This window comes from Gobio gobio (genome assembly GCF_949357685.1).
Source record: "Gobio gobio genome assembly, chromosome: 17".
Taxonomy (NCBI): domain Eukaryota; kingdom Metazoa; phylum Chordata; class Actinopteri; order Cypriniformes; family Gobionidae; genus Gobio; species Gobio gobio.
The window spans coordinates 1395866-1413365 of NC_137110.1; the positions used below are offsets into that span (position 1 = coordinate 1395866).

General features: G+C 46.5%; 1 protein-coding gene across 1 annotated transcript in view; it reads right to left on the reverse strand.

The window, feature by feature from the left end:
• cacna1ib (calcium voltage-gated channel subunit alpha1 Ib) overlaps positions 1–17500 on the reverse strand; it is a gene marked incomplete at its 3' end in the record, with an annotated part of 114565 nt that overhangs the window by 84091 nt on the left and 12974 nt on the right. The window contains exons 2-5 of the mRNA XM_079841297.1: positions 12820–12931; positions 12322–12455; positions 9481–9578; positions 5258–5417 (exon numbers count right to left, since the gene is read on the reverse strand). Coding sequence (XP_079697423.1) covers positions 5258–5417; positions 9481–9578; positions 12322–12455; positions 12820–12931 — 504 coding nt within the window. The remainder of the gene's footprint in view (positions 1–5257; positions 5418–9480; positions 9579–12321; positions 12456–12819; positions 12932–17500) is intronic.

The window sequence follows — 17500 nt, forward strand, 5'->3', positions numbered from 1 at the left end:
TTAGAGATATCCTGCAGGGAGGGCTGGGACTGAGAGGGAACGTGGGAACACAATCCTACGGTGAGATGGAGTAAGCCCAAGACGTCTCAAACAATAAACACTCATATTAATAAGTAACGGAAGTAACGACATATTGTGCTGTACATTCAAGTGAAACGGTGTATCGAAAAAGAGGAGAGATGTAGGGCGGAACGTTTCCTCAGTTGTTGATTGGATGTTGAGATGTGGGCGTGGCACTCAAAAATAGAGGCGGATCTGAATGCAAAATTGTGGTCAATCATAAGAAAGGGGCGGGGTTTAAGTGCAATAAATGGTTTGAGAAACCTGCATACATCACTAGAGAGAAGACATCCCGAAGATCCAGAGATCAGGCATAACATCATGACCACCTTCCTAATATTGTGTTGGTCCCCCTTTTGCTGACCTTTCGAGGCATGGACTCCGCTAGACCTCTGAAGGTGTGCTGTGGTATCTGTTAGCAGCAGATCCTTTAAGTCCTGTAAGTGGCAAAGCGGGGCCTCCATCTGACCCAGTCGTCTAGCCGTCACAATCTGGCCCTTACAAATCCTTACTCTTGCCCATTTTTCCTGCTTCTAACACATCAACTCTGAGAACAACATGTTCACTTGCTGCCTAATACATCCCACCCACTAACAGGAGATCATCAGTGTTATTCACCAGTCATAATGTTATGCCTAATCGGTGTATCTGCATTAACTAATATAACTTTGATTTGCAATTTGAGTCAGAATATGATGATGATGATGAGGGCGGGGCCACCTGTCACTCACATGAGATCCACCAATAGCAAACCACAACCATCCAATCAATTCCCCACAGACACACTCAAGCCCCGCCTACATTTGTTCTTGTTTGCGCTTCACTCGATATACGGCACACTAGAGGAGAAGAGACCAGCGTGACTTCACTTTCATGATGACTTATAGTGTAAAGGAAATCATTCAAAATGACATTTATTTAGAAAACACTTTAAAGTTCTGCAAAGAACAAAAACTCAAGGAGCTGTTGGTTCTAGACTCATGTTCTTCCTGGGATGAGAAACACATCCTGCACGTCTCCATCAGCTCCCATGTGTGAGACTGAAGTGTTTCTTCTGCTTTCCGAAGCGCTGAAACACACACCCTCCATTATCACAGCCGCCACATGTGTGACATAACAAGGTCAAAGCCGTAATTCTCCCAGCAGCCCCTGCTGTGCACCATCACTCATCTCACAGAGAAACATTAGAGGAGAGAGAGAGAGAGAGAGAGAGAGAGAGAGAGAGAGAGGGGGGGGGAGAGAGAGAGAGAGAGAGAGAGAGAGAGAGAGAGAGAGAGAGAGAGAGAGAGAGAGAGAGAGAGAGAGATCGTCCAGCTCACATTTCACCCCCAGAATCAGCAGAAATATGAAAGTATATTTCACATAAGAAATTCAAGTCAGTCAGTGCACAATACACAATAGTTTCAAAGCAGCTTTGCAGAAAATCAGGATGTTAATGTTTAGAATAGATTAATATCACGCCTTAATGTTGCATTCACAGATTAGAGCCGTGTGATAATATAATAACATTTTTGTAAATTCAGCATGAAATGAAAATTGACAAATGCAAGCTTTTTGATTATAAATGATGAGGTCAAAACGATTTGAAAGAAATTGCACCTACCAGGGTTCCCACACACAATAAATATGATAAAGTTACTGCCAGTATATCAAACAGCTACTGTACCTGTGTCTATCATTAATGCAGTAACTAAAATACAATGTCCAATGAGGAAAGAGGCTGGTGTACAAGAGCGAGCAAGTTTTTTAGCTTTTAACATTTATTTCACACTAGTTTTAGTTTTCTTTTTTATAAATCATTACTGAATTAAAACATCAAAATATAGAGATAATATTGTATACATTAATTTTCCAATTACATTAAAAGATATGGACAAGTTAATTGTTAGGCATTAAAAATATGCACAATTATTTATTAAATCACCTGTACATGTACCTTTTTAAAAATCAATTTGAAGGCTTTTAAGACCTGCACATATATTATATTTAACAGATATGATCGCTGGCGTAATAACGGCCCATTTCAAATGTCTACGTGCTTTTCTTCTTTTTATTTTTTGAGCGGTGATGAAATATTGCTCGCCAGCATTTCAGTAATACAGGTCTAGATCTTTAAAATGCATCCAAATGACAGCGAAGCGCAACCGTACGGTGGCCTGCAGGGGTCAAAAAGGATAAACAGCGCATTTTGAAGTGATCTCATCTTGAAAACTCAGAGATGTGGATTCGGACGGTAATTAAATGACCACACGACCTTAGTGTTTGTCTAAAAACAGTCTGTAATTCAGACAGGGTTTTTTACACGGGTGGTGGGAGAAAAACACTGACATTCTGGATTTAGGCGGCAATAAAATCAATAAAAACTAGCCCCTGACAATGATGACAATAGTGTACGAGCGCAGGAGAAATAATTGCCATCCGAATAGGGCTTTAGACAGTAGATCTAGACTCTGTTGCCTCTGGCTTGGCTTGCTCAGTTGTGGACACTACATTTTTCTAAATTTTTCAGCTAAATATCCAAATAAATCTAATTATTAAACTAAATTAACCATATAAAGTAAATGACTGATCTAAAGCCTTCACTGTCACTGTATGATAATTGAAATGAACTGATGACATCACCGCTTTCTCCAGAACGGCTAGACGTCTGAATAAAATGATGCTTGTAATAGCACACGCTACTCTAACAAAATGCCGTTCATGCTTAATTCAAGCACTTTCAAGGACCTATGTTTGTTTTCAAGTACTTTTCAGACCTTGAGTCCATGTTCAATTCACATTTATTTGTATAGCGCTTTTCACAACACATATCGTTTCAAAGCCGCTTCACAGAAAATGCATCTACATTACAATTTAAATTGATTTGTACATGTTATGCATTTCAGAAATGCACATATACAAAGCACACAGATTAGCCAACTATCTCTTATTAATCAATATAACTATGGCACAGAAATTCAAGAACTTTCAAGAAGTGTGGGAAACCTGACCTACACAAATGAGTCCTTCAAAATCAATAGCATGCATTTAGGAAAAAGATAACCGTATCTATTTTGTAAATGTATATTGTTCATTTTATTGTGATGATTTGTTTGTTCACCTCAGTTATTAGCACTGTTAATTTTGACAGCAAATTTTGATTTAGTTTTAGTCTAGTTTTAGTCTCCTAAAATCTAATGAGTTTAGTTAAATTGTAATACATTGAAGGGTTAGTTCACCCAAAACTGTAAATTGTGTCATTAATGACTGAGCCTCATGTGGTTGGACACCCGTCAGACCTCCGTTCATCTTCAGACACAAATGAAGATATTTTAGTGTAAATCTGATGCTCTGAAAGGCCTCCATTGGCTCAACTTTACACTCTCAAGACCCTTAAAAGGCACTAAAGACTAAAGTTACAAAGTCCATCTCACTAGGGTTTTTTTGCGCACAAAAACTATTCTCGTCTTCATAAAGTTATTGTAGAGCCGCTGTAGTGAGATGGACTTTAGTCTTTAGTGTCTTTTAAGGGTCTTGAGAGTGTAAAGTTGAGCCAATGGAGGCCTTTCAGAGCAATGGAGTGACATTTTTGTGATTCTCAATCATTAATAATGACTTGTGTTCACTGAAGTGCGCTTCAGTGAGGGATCTGCAGTGCGCACTAATGAGGGATCATCACGACAGCTTCACAGACGTCTTCAACCCGCGTGAGGCTCAATAAAGGCTCTGAGTTTACGCTGGACAAGAGCCGCACGACCCTCAAACCCCAGGAGAGCCTTCAGCGATGGGAATGTCAACCAGAATAGAAACTCACATCCCATCAGAAACCAAAAAGAAGAACCAGACCACGATCAGGAGGATGAAAACCAGCACTGGTTAAAGTGCCCTATTGTGCTATTTTAGGCTCCTAATGTCGTCTGGCGTCTCCTACAACAGGTTCTCATGCATCTGAGATCAGAAACACACTTTAATTCTCTCATAATCTCCACAGCTCTTCTCTCTCAGTGTCTGAAACGCTTCCATCAAAGATTCAGTCTCTCTAAGCTCCGCCTCGCTGAGAGCTGCTCTCCTGTGATTGGTCAGAAAGCAAACGCTCATTATCATATCTGAATCTCAGCTCTACGAACAGTAACGATGGCGAGGGTTTGACCGAATCAATCTCAGCAGAAAACAGCATCACATGACCAACATCAACCAAACTCTACAGTCTCAGAGACGACTACAGTGAGTGAGGGCGGGGCTAAGAGACGCTGTTCAGCCAATCAGGACCAGAGGCGGGCATTATGCAAATAACATTCAGTGTGTGAGGGTGGGGCTAAGAGACGCTGCTCAGCCAATCAGGACCAGAGGCGGGCATTATGCAAATTAAGTACAGTGAGTGAGGGCAGGGCAAAGAGACGCTGTTCAGCCAATCAGGACCAGAGGCGGGCATTAAATACAGTGACTGAGGGCGGGGCTAAGAGACGCTGTTGAACCACTCACAACCAGAGGCGGGCATTATGCAAAATAACTACAATGTGTGAGGGCGGGGCTAAGAGATGCTGTTCCGCCAATCACAACCAGAGACGAGCATTATGCAAATCAACTACAATGTGTGAGGGCGGGGCAAAGAGACGCTGTTCAAACAATCAGGACCAGAGGTGGACATTATGCAAATTAACTACAGCGTCAGAGTGTGAAGGCGGGGCAAAAAGATGCTGTTCAGCCAATCAGGACCAGAGACGAGCATTATGCAAATTAACTACAATGTGTGAGGGGGGGCAAAGAGACGCTGTTCAGCCAATCAGGACCAGAGACGAGCATTATGCAAATTAACTACAATATGTGAGGGCGGGGCAAAGAGACGCTGTTCAGCCAATTAGGACCAGAGACAAACATTATGCAAATTAACTACATTGTGTGAGGGTGGGGCAAAGAGACGCTGTTCAGCCAATTAGGACCAGAGACAAACATTATGCAAATTAACTACATTGTGTGAGGGCGGGGCAAAGAGACTGAAAGAGACTTATGCAAATTAGTTACAAACCTGCGCAGGTTCAGCAGGACGTGAGACTGAATTACTGATGACTCAGAATCGCACAATAACTCCATTTATCTTTGATCTTTGAAACTTTGCAGAGCTTTTCCGTTCACAAACAGCTTTATTACACACGGCATGAAAGGTCACATCTGAACAGGCATAATAGGGCACTTATAGCAGGTCAGAGTTCGGACTCACAGGGTGAAGTTCTCCTCCGGGTAGCAGCGGTTCCGCAGAAGCCCCGCCCACAGCTGAACGCCGATGATGCCGAAGATGAAGAAGACGAAGAAGCAGAGCAGCAACACGTTCCCCAGCATCGGCAGTGTGTCCAACAGCAGGTTCACCAGGATCCTCATGCCTGACACACACACACACACACACCACCATAAGCAAGACACAATAACACTCTGACATAATTCTCAATATCACCAGAAAACAATCCAACACTCTCCATTGACTTTGTATTGCTTGAAGCGCCTCCTCGTCATTTGTGACTTATAACAAAAAAACAGAACAATGTCTAAAAGCTGATATGTGACAGCAAAAAAGTGTACAGCAAACAAGCTAAACAACACAGAACCACAAACACAGACTTTTTTATAAGCCGTCGACCCAAAAGACAAGCGTTTAAGGACAAAAAAGTGGATACAGGCAATTGAGACATGTTATATTACACTGAGATCTACACACACTGAACATCATCAGAGACAGGAAATATCATATAGAAACCTGACATTTGGAGATTTGATTTAACAGTGACAGTGTTTACTGCACACATACAAACTGAGTGTCAGGATCCCATTCTTCTGCTGAAGCTTCACGTCTTATATTCTGTATCCACTTTTGTCTCCTTAAACGCTCGTTTTTTTGGGTCGACAGCTTATAAAAACTTATTTCTGTGTTGTTTAGCTTGTTTTTTGTACACTTTGTCACATATCAGCTTTTAGACATGGTTCTGTTTTTTGTTATAAGTCATAAATGACGAGGAGATGCTTCACGCAATACAAAGTCAATGGAGAGAGTTGGATTGCCCCCCCCACCCCCCCCCCCCCAACCCCCGGTGTGGGCGTGGCCTAAATGCACTCTGTCTCTATTCAGAAGCGCACTTTTATTACTTTTTAAAAATAAAACTAATGACAGATCTGATCTCTGTGAATACAGTCAGAGGCAATGCTAACTTTAGGCACATTAGTCATCAGCTCATTCACAAAAACGTTATATTTCTGGATATGAAGTTGGACAAACAGTTGGTATTGATCCATCTTTGAGAAGCAACTTCTGTGCAGATCCTGTGTTTACTGACCCTCATTAGTGAAGCAGCCCAGTATACACTGATTCACACACTCATGTTCTGAACACATTCAGTAAACGTGATGTGAAACACGACCAAAAATATCATTCTAGGTTGGTCCCCTAAAGCTCCTGCAAACGTGATGGGAATGTAGAGTAGAGACTGAGCACTGAACAAGAGCAGTCCCGAAGGAAACGTCCCATCCCAGGGAACCGTATGGGAACGCTCTGAATGTCCCAAATGTCCTCTTTGTAATGTTGCCATGTAACCATCATAGAATGTAAAAATATGGGTGTCGTGTCCGTGACGTCACCCGTAGGATCTGAAGAGAGTTTTGAAGCGTAAAATAGGGTCGAGCTGGCCGCCGCCATCTTGTCATCTCCTGGATAACTGACACTGGGCAAAGAGGCGGGACGTGGGCGGAGCTGAGGTGATGACTAACAGACAGCAGACAAACGGCAATCCACCTGTCACTCAAAGTGGCCACGCCCTTAATTATGCAGAACTTTAATGCTTTATATAATGGTGGTTGAGGAGATTCCCCCTTCTATGTGTAAAGCGTTTTGAGTGCCTAGAAAAGCGCAATATAAATGTAACAAATTATTATTATTATTATTATATAATGTAAACGAATGAGTTCTAAAAACATTCCCCCCCTCACAGTCGTCATGAAGGGCAACATTAGCCATACAGACCAAAAGCACAGTTTGTCTCAGACTGTAAACATGTGTTCTTCTGCTGTAAAGTTGGGCATTTTAACATGAGCTCAATGAGATTCTGCTCCTTCTGGAGCCGCTCTCTAGTGGCCAGTAGTGTTGGGCACGTTACTTTAAAAAAGTAATTAGTTATAGTTACTTCTTACAAATAGTAAGTTAGAGTTAGAAACTGAGTTACATCATTATAAAAGTAACCAATTACCAGGGAAAGTAACTACTGAGTTACTGTTTTTTTTTCAAAACTTGGATGCCTCCAATATTAAATATGTTAAATGAATGAATTGTACACTAAATAGAATAAATTATTGTAATAAAACATTGTACATTAATGTACACTATTGTAATGTTGCTGTGGGACAATGTGAGAGACACCTATCAAATTCAATACATTACTGTAAATATCATCAGTAGGCCTACTATAGTGTAAATATTGTGTAAATATTATCAGTACTACTCCTTTGGTAGTGGAGCTCACATTATCACCTGGGCTTTTAGCCACTGATGATGTGTCTGTGATGATGTGAGGCTTCATTAGATTAGAGTTACTGGCCACAGACGTGGAGAGACTCTTTCCTCCTGGGCATAAGTTGCACGTTACATAAACATTCTGACCTTTCACCTCAACGAGGGAAAAGTAGCGCTTATACTTCCAGTTTGTGAAGGCTACCTTTGAAGTCGTAGGACTTGGTGTATGTGACTGTGCATATGCGTGTGTGTCATAGGTGTGTGTGTGTGTGTGTGTGTGTGTGTGTGTGTGTGTGTGTGTGTGTGTGTGTGTGTGTGTGTGTGCGTGTGTGTGTGTGTGTGTGTGTGTGTGTGTGTGTGAACTCAACCTATCAACCGCAAACTTGTCTCCCACCCACCAATCACAATCATCATCAGTTATGTGTACCACCCCAATCACCCCCCCAACTCGCATGGCATGCACGCCCGCACACACACACACACACACACACACACCAACAACCAACCAGAGAAAGAAAAGCGTTGCAGGTCCGACTGACAGAGAGCCTGTTCGTGTGAAAACCGCTTCAGTGAGCTCAATTATAGTAACGCCGCGTTTTTTCCTCAGTAACGCTAACGGCGTTGTAATAATAATATAATAATAATCTTCATTTTATATAGCGCCTTTAGAAAGAGAATCTCAAAGCGCTTTACAAGCATAGACAGATACAAAGCACAAGATACATATAACACACAAAAAACAAAAACAAAACAAAAATGTCAAGAATAAAAATCATATAAAAGCCATTCTGAAAAAATGTGTCTTAAGAGCAGATTTAAAAACAGTAAGAGAATCCGCCTGTCTGATCAACATCGGAAGAGAATTCCAGAGTTTAGGAGCACAAGTGGAGAAGGCCCGGAGAAGGAACCACTAAAAGGCCCGCATCAGAGGAGCGGAGATTACGTCTAGGCGTGTAAACAGTTAAAAGTTCGGATAAGTATTGAGGCGCCAAGCCGTGAAGGGCCTTGTAAATCAGCATTAGAATTTTAAAATCAATCCGAAACCTGACAGGAAGCCAGTGCAGCGACTCTAAAACTGGAGTGATGTGTTCGCTAGTCCTGGTGCGTGTGAGAATTCTAGCGGCCGAATTTTGCACTGACTGTAATTTATTTAAGGTAGTTTTTTGAGACCCCAGCCAGAAGAGCTTTGCAATAATCAATGCGAGAAAATATGAAAGTATTAATCAATTTTTCCGCAACAGAAGCAGATAGCATGGGGCGTAGTTTTGCAATGTTTCTGAGGTGAAAAAATGAATTTTTGACCGTTGTAACGGGAGAAACAGTCATTCGTTTGATTACTCGTTACTGAAAAAAATGATTCCGTTAGTAACGCCGTTTATCTGTAACGCCGTTATTCCCATCACGTGTGGCCAGTCCATGAACTGCAGTTTAAGTCACTTCCGTATCGGCTTCAGGAGAAACAGAGAGGAGCCGCTTGGAATAATCAGAGAATAATCCCATAAAAAGTCACATCAGGAACCCTGAACTGCAGCACTTCATAACCAAAAGAGAACGTTTTAGGAACGTCCCTAATGTTCTACAAAGATTCAGGTTTTTTCGTCACCTTTAGAGCACTTTTAGGGAACACAAGGTCGTGAGAACGTCCCTCCTACGTAACATTTAAAAATGTTCCATGAACGTTAATAATTGATAAATAATGTTTCTGTGCTAACGGTTAGAGAACGTTATTAAACACCAGATAACTCTGAATGAACATTTTATTAACGTTACCGGGAGAGTGTTTGTTCATAACGTTGAGAGAACCTTGACAGAACATGGACAAAATCTCCCAAAACATTCCTCATTTGAAATTTTTTAATTGTTAAATGCAGAAAGTTGAGGTTAGGTGAGAGTATTTATGAGCAGCTGTATATGAAAACAACGGACTGTCTCATCCTCTGAGGACTCACTGGGGACTCTGTTGATGGCTTTGAGCGGACGCAGGACTCGCACCGTCCGGATGGCCGTCAGGTTGATGTTCTGCAGGTCCAGCGAATACTCCACCACCCTGAAAACACACACACACACACACACACACACACACGTTCAAAACACGCATTTCATGCATCTAACACAGTCTTGAATCTCCAGCAGAGCTTCTCAAACACACACAGCTGGTGTGATGATCTCTGGCATCTGATCCTGTGCTCAACATATTCACGTACATGCGTTTATTAAAGATCTCCATCTGTCCTGCCTTCACACACTGATTTACAGACTGATCCGACTGTACACAACACACACACACGTCAGTGTAACAGAAGTCAGCCAACCTCCAACGGCAAACACATCGATGCTGTAAAATCATGACAAAAGAAGTTTCCGAAAGAGTCTCTTACACTCATCAAGGCTGTGTTAATCTGATCATAACTCCAGTAAACTGTGAGATATTCCTCCAGTGTAGATCAGCTGTTCTCTGTGTGAATATATAGTCAAGTGTCATTTATTCCTGAGATCAAAGCTGAATTTTCCTGAAAAAAAGGCCACAGAGGTACAAAGTGTGACCCAAAGAGGCTCAGAGTAAACTAAACTTAATTTACCGTGTAATTAATTTGCCCAGTGTATTTGAATTGACAGAATTTAAATTCTCTCAACATTTGGAAGCAAGAAAAACTCAAATAACAAAAACAAAATAATATATATATACACCGATCAGGCATAACATTATGACCTAATATTGTGTTGGTCCCCCTTTTGCTGACCCATCAAGGCATGGACTCCTCTAGACCCCTGAAGGCGTGCTGTGGTATCTGACACCAAGATGTTAGCAGCAGATCCTTAAAGTCCTGTAAGTTGTGAGGTGGGGCCTCCATGGATCGGGCTTGTTTGTTTAGCTCATCCCACAGATGCTCGATTGGATTGAGATCTGGGGAATTTGGACTCAAACTCGTTGTTGTGCTCCTCAAAGCATTCCTGAAGCATTTGTGCTTTGTGGCGGCGCATTATCTGCTGAAAGAGCCACAGCCACAGGGAAAACCGTTTCCATGAAAGGCTGGACATGGGCTCAACAATGCTTAGGTAGGTGGGACGTGTCAAAGTCACATCCACATGATGGAGGACCCAAGGTTTCCCAGCAGAACATTGCCCGAAGCATCACTGCCTCCACCGCCACGCCTTCTTCCCATAGTGCACCTGGTGCCATGTGTTCCCCAGGTGAGCCACGCACAGCCTTCGCTCCCCACGGGCATCAATGAGCCTCGGCCGCCCATGACCCTGTGGCCGGTTCTCCACTGGTCCTTCATGACCCTGTGGCCGGTTCTCCACTGGTCCTTCATGACCCTGTGGCCGGTTCTCCACTGGTCCTTCATGACCCTGTGGCCGGTTCTCCACTGGTCCTCCATGACCCTGTGGCCAGTTCTCCACTGGTCCTCCATGACCCTGTGGCCGGTTCTCCACTGGTCCTCCATGACCCTGTGGCCGGTTCTCCACTGGTCCTTCATGACCCTGTGGCCGGTTCTCCACTGGTCCTCCATGACCCTGTGGCCGGTTCTCCACTGATCCTTCATGACCCTGTGGCCGGTTCTCCACTGGTCCTCCATGACCCTGTGGCCGGTTCTCCACTGGTCCTCCATGACCCTGTGGCCGGTTCTCCACTGGTCCTCCATGACCCTGTGGCCGGTTCTCCACTGGTCCTCCATGACCCTGTGGCCGGTTCTCCACTGATCCTTCATGACCCTGTGGCCGGTTCTCCACTGGTCCTCCATGACCCTGTGGCCGGTTCTCCACTGGTCCTTCATGACCCTGTGGCCGGTTCTCCACTGATCCTCCATGACCCTGTGGCCGGTTCTCCACTGGTCCTCCATGACCCTGTGGCCGGTTCTCCACTGGTTCTTCATGACCCTGTGGCCGGTTCTCCACTGGTCCTTCATGACCCTGTGGCCGGTTCTCCACTGGTCCTTCATGACCCTGTGGCCGGTTCTCCACTGGTCCTCCATGACCCTGTGGCCGGTTCTCCACTGGTCCTCCATGACCCTGTGGCCGGTTCTCCACTGGTCCTCCATGACCCTGTGGCCGGTTCTCCACTGGTCCTCCATGAACCTGTGGCCGGTTCTCCACTGGTCCTCCATGACCCTGTGGCCGGTTCTCCACTGGTCCTCCATGACCCTGTGGCCGGTTCTCCACTGGTCCTTCATGACCCTGTGGCCAGTTCTCCACTGGTCCTTCATGACCCTGTGGCCGGTTCTCCACTGGTTCTTCATGACCCTGTGGCCGGTTCTCCACTGGTCCTCCATGATCCTGTGGCCGGTTCTCCACTGGTCCTTCATGACTCTGTGGCCGGTTCTCCACTGGTCCTCCATGATCCTGTGGCCGGTTCTCCACTGGTCCTCCATGACTCTGTGGCCGGTTCTCCACTGGTCCTCCATGGCCCTGTGGCCGGTTCTCCACTGATCCTTCACTTCTGATAGAGACTGACCACTGCAGACCTGGAACACCCCACAAGAGCTGCAGTTCTGGAGATGCTCTGACCCAGTCGTCCAGTCGTCACAATCTGGCCCTTGTCAAACTCACTCTAATCCTTACTCTTGCCCATTTTTCCTGCTTCTAACACATCAACTCTGAGGACAACATGTTCACTTGCTGCCTAATATATCCCACCCACTAACAGGAGATCATCAGTGTTATTCACCGGTCATAATGTTATGCCTGATATATATTATATTTTCCCTTTTACAGTGTATGAGAGTCTCAGCATCATGAATCACTCCTCAGCTCAGGTGTTCAGGATGTGTGTGTGTTTCTCAGCGTCTCACCCGGCCATCACGATGAAGAAGTCCAGTCTGTTCCAGGTGTCGCCCAGATAGCAGCGCCGGCCGAAGATCCCCAGAGCCAGCATCTTCACCACCATCTCCAGCGCAAAGAAGATGTAGATGAAGGCGTCAAAGGCCTGGGGTTTAAAACACACTCCACATTCAGAAATAATCACCATCAGGAACAACAACAACTGAACAATGAGCTGGAATAGAATCCGTCTCATATATGATGACGTTTGCATGATTCCTTCCGGTTTATGACTGAAACAGTGTGTGTTGTAGAAATAAAGCTGACCGGAGAGAGAACCAGCTGTAATTAAATCAAGTGAAATCAGCAGAGTTTAATGATCAGCTAATTAACACGGAGCTCTGATGACGAATCACCGGAGTGTGTGTTTGAATATGTGTGTGTAATGTGTTGGTTAATGTTCTGAAACCTCAGGAGACGAGCGATTAGACGAGCGAGCGGCTCATTAACAGATCCGGATCGTGACTGACCTGCAGGATCTGGCAGCGGTCAGAGGAGCAGTCGATGTTCTCGCAGGGCTGGTACATTCCCAACGTCACACAGTTCAGCAGGATCACCATCATACTGACCCGCTCAAACCACGTACACACACACCGGAGTCAAGGAGATACACACTAGAGCTCAGCATCACACAACACATGTCAGTACAGCAAACACACTCAACCATGAGAGAGAATGTTATGGGGGTTGAGTCCATGCTTATATATGAATATCATATTAATGCACACACACACACACACACACACACTAACTGACACACACTCTCGCCGATGCACACACGCGCCGACGCACACTCTCGCCGACACACACTCTCGCCGACACACACTCTCGCCGACGCACACACTCGCCGATGCACACTCTCGCCAACACACACTCACCGACGCACACACTCTCGCCGACACTCACCGACGCACACTCTCGCCGACACACACTCTCGGCGACACACACTCGCCGACACACACACTCGCCGACACTCACACTCGCCGACACTCACACTCGCCGACACTCACACTCGCCGACCCACACTCTCGCCGACGCACACACTCGCCGACCCACACTCTCGCCGACGCACACACTCGCCAACCCACACTTGCCGACACTCACACTCGCCGACCCACACTCTCGCCGACGCACACACTCGCCAACCCACACTCGCCGACACTCACATTCGCCGACCCACACTCTCGCCGACGCACACACTCGCCGACCCACACTCTCGCCGACGCACACACTCGCCAACCCACACTCGCCGACACTCACACTCGCCGACCCACACTCGCCGACGCACACACTCGCTGACGCACACACTCGCCGACACTCACACTCGCCGACCCACACTCTCACCGACCCACACTCTAACCGACACACACACTCGCCGACCCACACTCTCGCCGACGCACACACTCGCCGACACTCGCACTCGCCGACCCACACTCGCTGACGCACACACTCGCCGACGCACACACTCGCCGACGCACACACTCGCCGACACTCACACTCGCCGACCCACACTCTCACCGACCCACACTCTCACCGACACACACTCTCGCCGACGCACACACTCACCGACCCACACTCTCACCGACACACACACTCGCCGACCCACACTCTCGCCGACGGACACACTCGCCAACCCACACTCTCACCGACACACACACTCGCCGACCCACACACTCGCCGATGCACACTCACCAACACTCACTCTCGCCGATGTACACTCTCGCCGACACTCGCCGACGCACACACTCGCCGACACACACTCTCGCCGACACTCACACTCGCCGACACCCACTCTCGCCGACACACACTCTCGCCGACACACACACTCGCCGATGCACACTCTCACCGACACACACACTCGCGACCCACACTCTCACCGACACACACACTCGCGACCCACACTCTCGCCGACGCACACACTCGCCAACCCACACTCTCACCGACACACACACTCGCCGACACTCACTCTCGCTGACGCACACACTCGCCGACGCACACACTCGCCGACACTCACTCTCGCCGACACTCACACTCGCCGACACTCACACTCGCCGACACACACTCTCGCCGACACTCGCCAACACTCACACTCGCCGACACTCACTCTCGCCAACGCACACACTCGCCGACACTCACACTTGCCGACACTCACTCTCGCCGACGCACACTCTCGCCGACACACACACTCGCCGACACTCACTCTCGCCGACGCACACTCTCGCCGACACACACACTCGCCGACACTCACTCTTGCCGGCGAACACACTCGCCGACACTCACTCTCGCTGACGCCCACACACTCCCAGACGCACACTCTCGCCGACGAACACACTCGCCGACACTCACTCTCGCCGACGCACACACTCGCCGACGCACACACTTGCCGACACTCACTCTCGCCGACTCTCACACTCGCCGACACTCACTCTCGCCGACGCACACACTCGCCGACGCATACACTCGCCGACACTCACTCTCGCTGACGCACACACTCGCCGACGCACACACTCGCCGACTTACACACTCGCCGACACTCACTCTCGCCGACACTCACACTCGCCGACACTCACTCTCGCCGACGCACACACTCCCCAACGCACACACTCGCCGACACTCACTCTCGCCGATGCACACACTCGCCGACACTCACTCTCGCCGACGCACACACTCGCCGACGCACACACTCGCCGACACTCACTCTCGCCGACGCACACACTCGCCGACGCACACACTCGCCGACGTTCACACTCGCCGACACTCACTCTCGCGACGCACACACTCGCCGACACACACTCTCTCAGACACAAACTCTCACCGACACACACTCTCACGCATACACCGACACACACTCTCACGACACACACACACATTCTCGCCGACACACACTCTCATGCACTCACGCACACACACACACACCGACACAAAGCGTCAAAGCGTCTCCATAAAGACATGGATGAGGAGTTTGCTGGAGGAACTGGAGTCCTGAGCTCAACCCGATAGAACAGCTTTGGGATGAATTAGAGCGGAGACTGAGAGCCAGGCCTTCTCGTCCAACATCACAAATGAAGAATCCCCATAAACACACTCCTAAACCTTGAGGAAAGAAGAGCTGAAGCTGTTAGAGCTGCAAAGGGTGGACGACTCCATATTAAACCCTACGGGTGAAGAATGGGATGGCATTAAAGCTCATGTGTGTGTGAAGGCAGACGGCACAAAGATCATTTCAGTAAACAAGCATTTAAACTAGTACTGGAATCAGTAAATACTGAACAGAAATCTTCTGTCATCAGCGTTTGATTCTCTGCATTGGCAAGAACAAAAACCTGTGATTCTGACTCCAACACGAACACAGTCGTCTGACCACTAGTGAGGGCCCTCATAATGTGACCTTTACCAGTGGAGCGCTGTGATGAATGACAGTGTCGTTACTCAAACACTGTGGAAATGAACAATGGCAGGAGATGCAAGCTGAGATTGATTGAACATGAAGGTTCAGCAAAACACCAGAGAGAACGTGCTTATAATATAACATCCAGAGGAGCGAAAAACTGAACAGCCTGGACTTTTGTCAAAGCACTGCATGATGTGGGACTGTAAACACTCACGAACAGAACCCTGTGAGTGTGTGTGTGTGTGTGTGTGTGTGTGTGTGTGTGTGTGTGTGTGTGTGTGTGTGTGTGTGTGTGTGTGGGCTAGGTTTAGGGGCAGGGGCAGTGTGTGTGTGTGTGTGTGTGTGTGTGTGTGTGTGTGTGTGTGTGGGCTAGGTTTAGGGGCAGGGGCAGTGTGTGTGTGTGTGTGTGTGTGTGTGTGTGTGTGTGTGTGTGTGTGTGTGTGTGTGTGTGTGTGTGTGTGTGGCTAGGTTTAGGGGCAGGGGCAGTGTGTGTGTGTGTGTGTGTGTGTGTGTGTGTGTGTGTGTGTGTGTGTGTGTGTGTGTGTGTGTGTGTGTGTGTGTGTGTGTGTGTGTGTGTGTGTGTGTGTGTGTGTGTGTGTGTGTGTGTGTGTGTGTGTGTGTGTGAGTGATGGGTAGGTTTAGGGGCAGGGGCAGTGTAAGGGGATAGAAAATACGGTTTGTACGGTATAAAAACCATTACGCCTATGGAATGTCCTCACATTTCACAAAAACAAACGTGTGTGTGAGTGTGTGTGTGTGTGTGTGTGTGTGTGTGTGTGTGTGTAAACACAACTGATGGACAAGACGGAGTTATTATCTGTGTTGACCCACATCAGATTGATATCCTCAAACTGCTGTAGGTTTCGCTCTTCTCCTCTAGTGCGCCGTATTTCGAGTGAATCGCTTCACAAACAAGAACAAATGTAGGCGGGGCTTGAGTGTGTCTGTGGGGAATTGATTGGATGGTTGTGGTTTGCTTTTGGTGAATCTCATGTGAGTGACAGGTGGCCCCGCCCTCGCCATCAGAGAAGAGATGAAGTTATTCTGACTCTGATTACTAACACAATAATGATAACTCATCTCCGCAGCGGCTCCTGATGCTCAGTTTATGGGCTTTTCTCTCGCGCTGCCGACGGCAACAGAACCCTCGAGCATCCCTCAGCTCAGAACTGAACCCGTCCTGTTGCTGTGGCAACAGAAAAAAGAGCAGGAGACGAGTGTGTGTCGCTCCTCGGAGAGATGCAGAGAGAACACAAATGAAATAAAACTAATGTGTGTGACAAAGGGAACTCATCTCCACACTGAATATGAACCTGCAGATGATGAGGATCATAATATAATAATAATAATATAACGTTTACTGAGGCTCTTTGAGCTGCGTTACATGTGCCATACAAATATGTGGGATTTATATTAATACTGCAAGTTTAAGCAATTAATACCTTTAATCATCAAGGATGTATTAAGTTGATCAAAAGATGCGTTTATGATGTGACAGAAGATTCTCTCTCTAATAAATGCTGTTCTATTGATCTTTCTATTCATCAAAGAATCCTGAGAAATAAAATATATCAGTTTCCACAATAATATGCTCATAATACTTCACAAAATATGTTTTTTTTAAACTAAAATTCACACATCTTCTCGAACAGTAGTAGTTATAATTAAAATTATGGATTTAATGTATTTTAATTTTACACTTTGCAGGGAAATTCAAATGTAAATCACATTAGTTATGGTTCATTAATCACGTGTTCGAG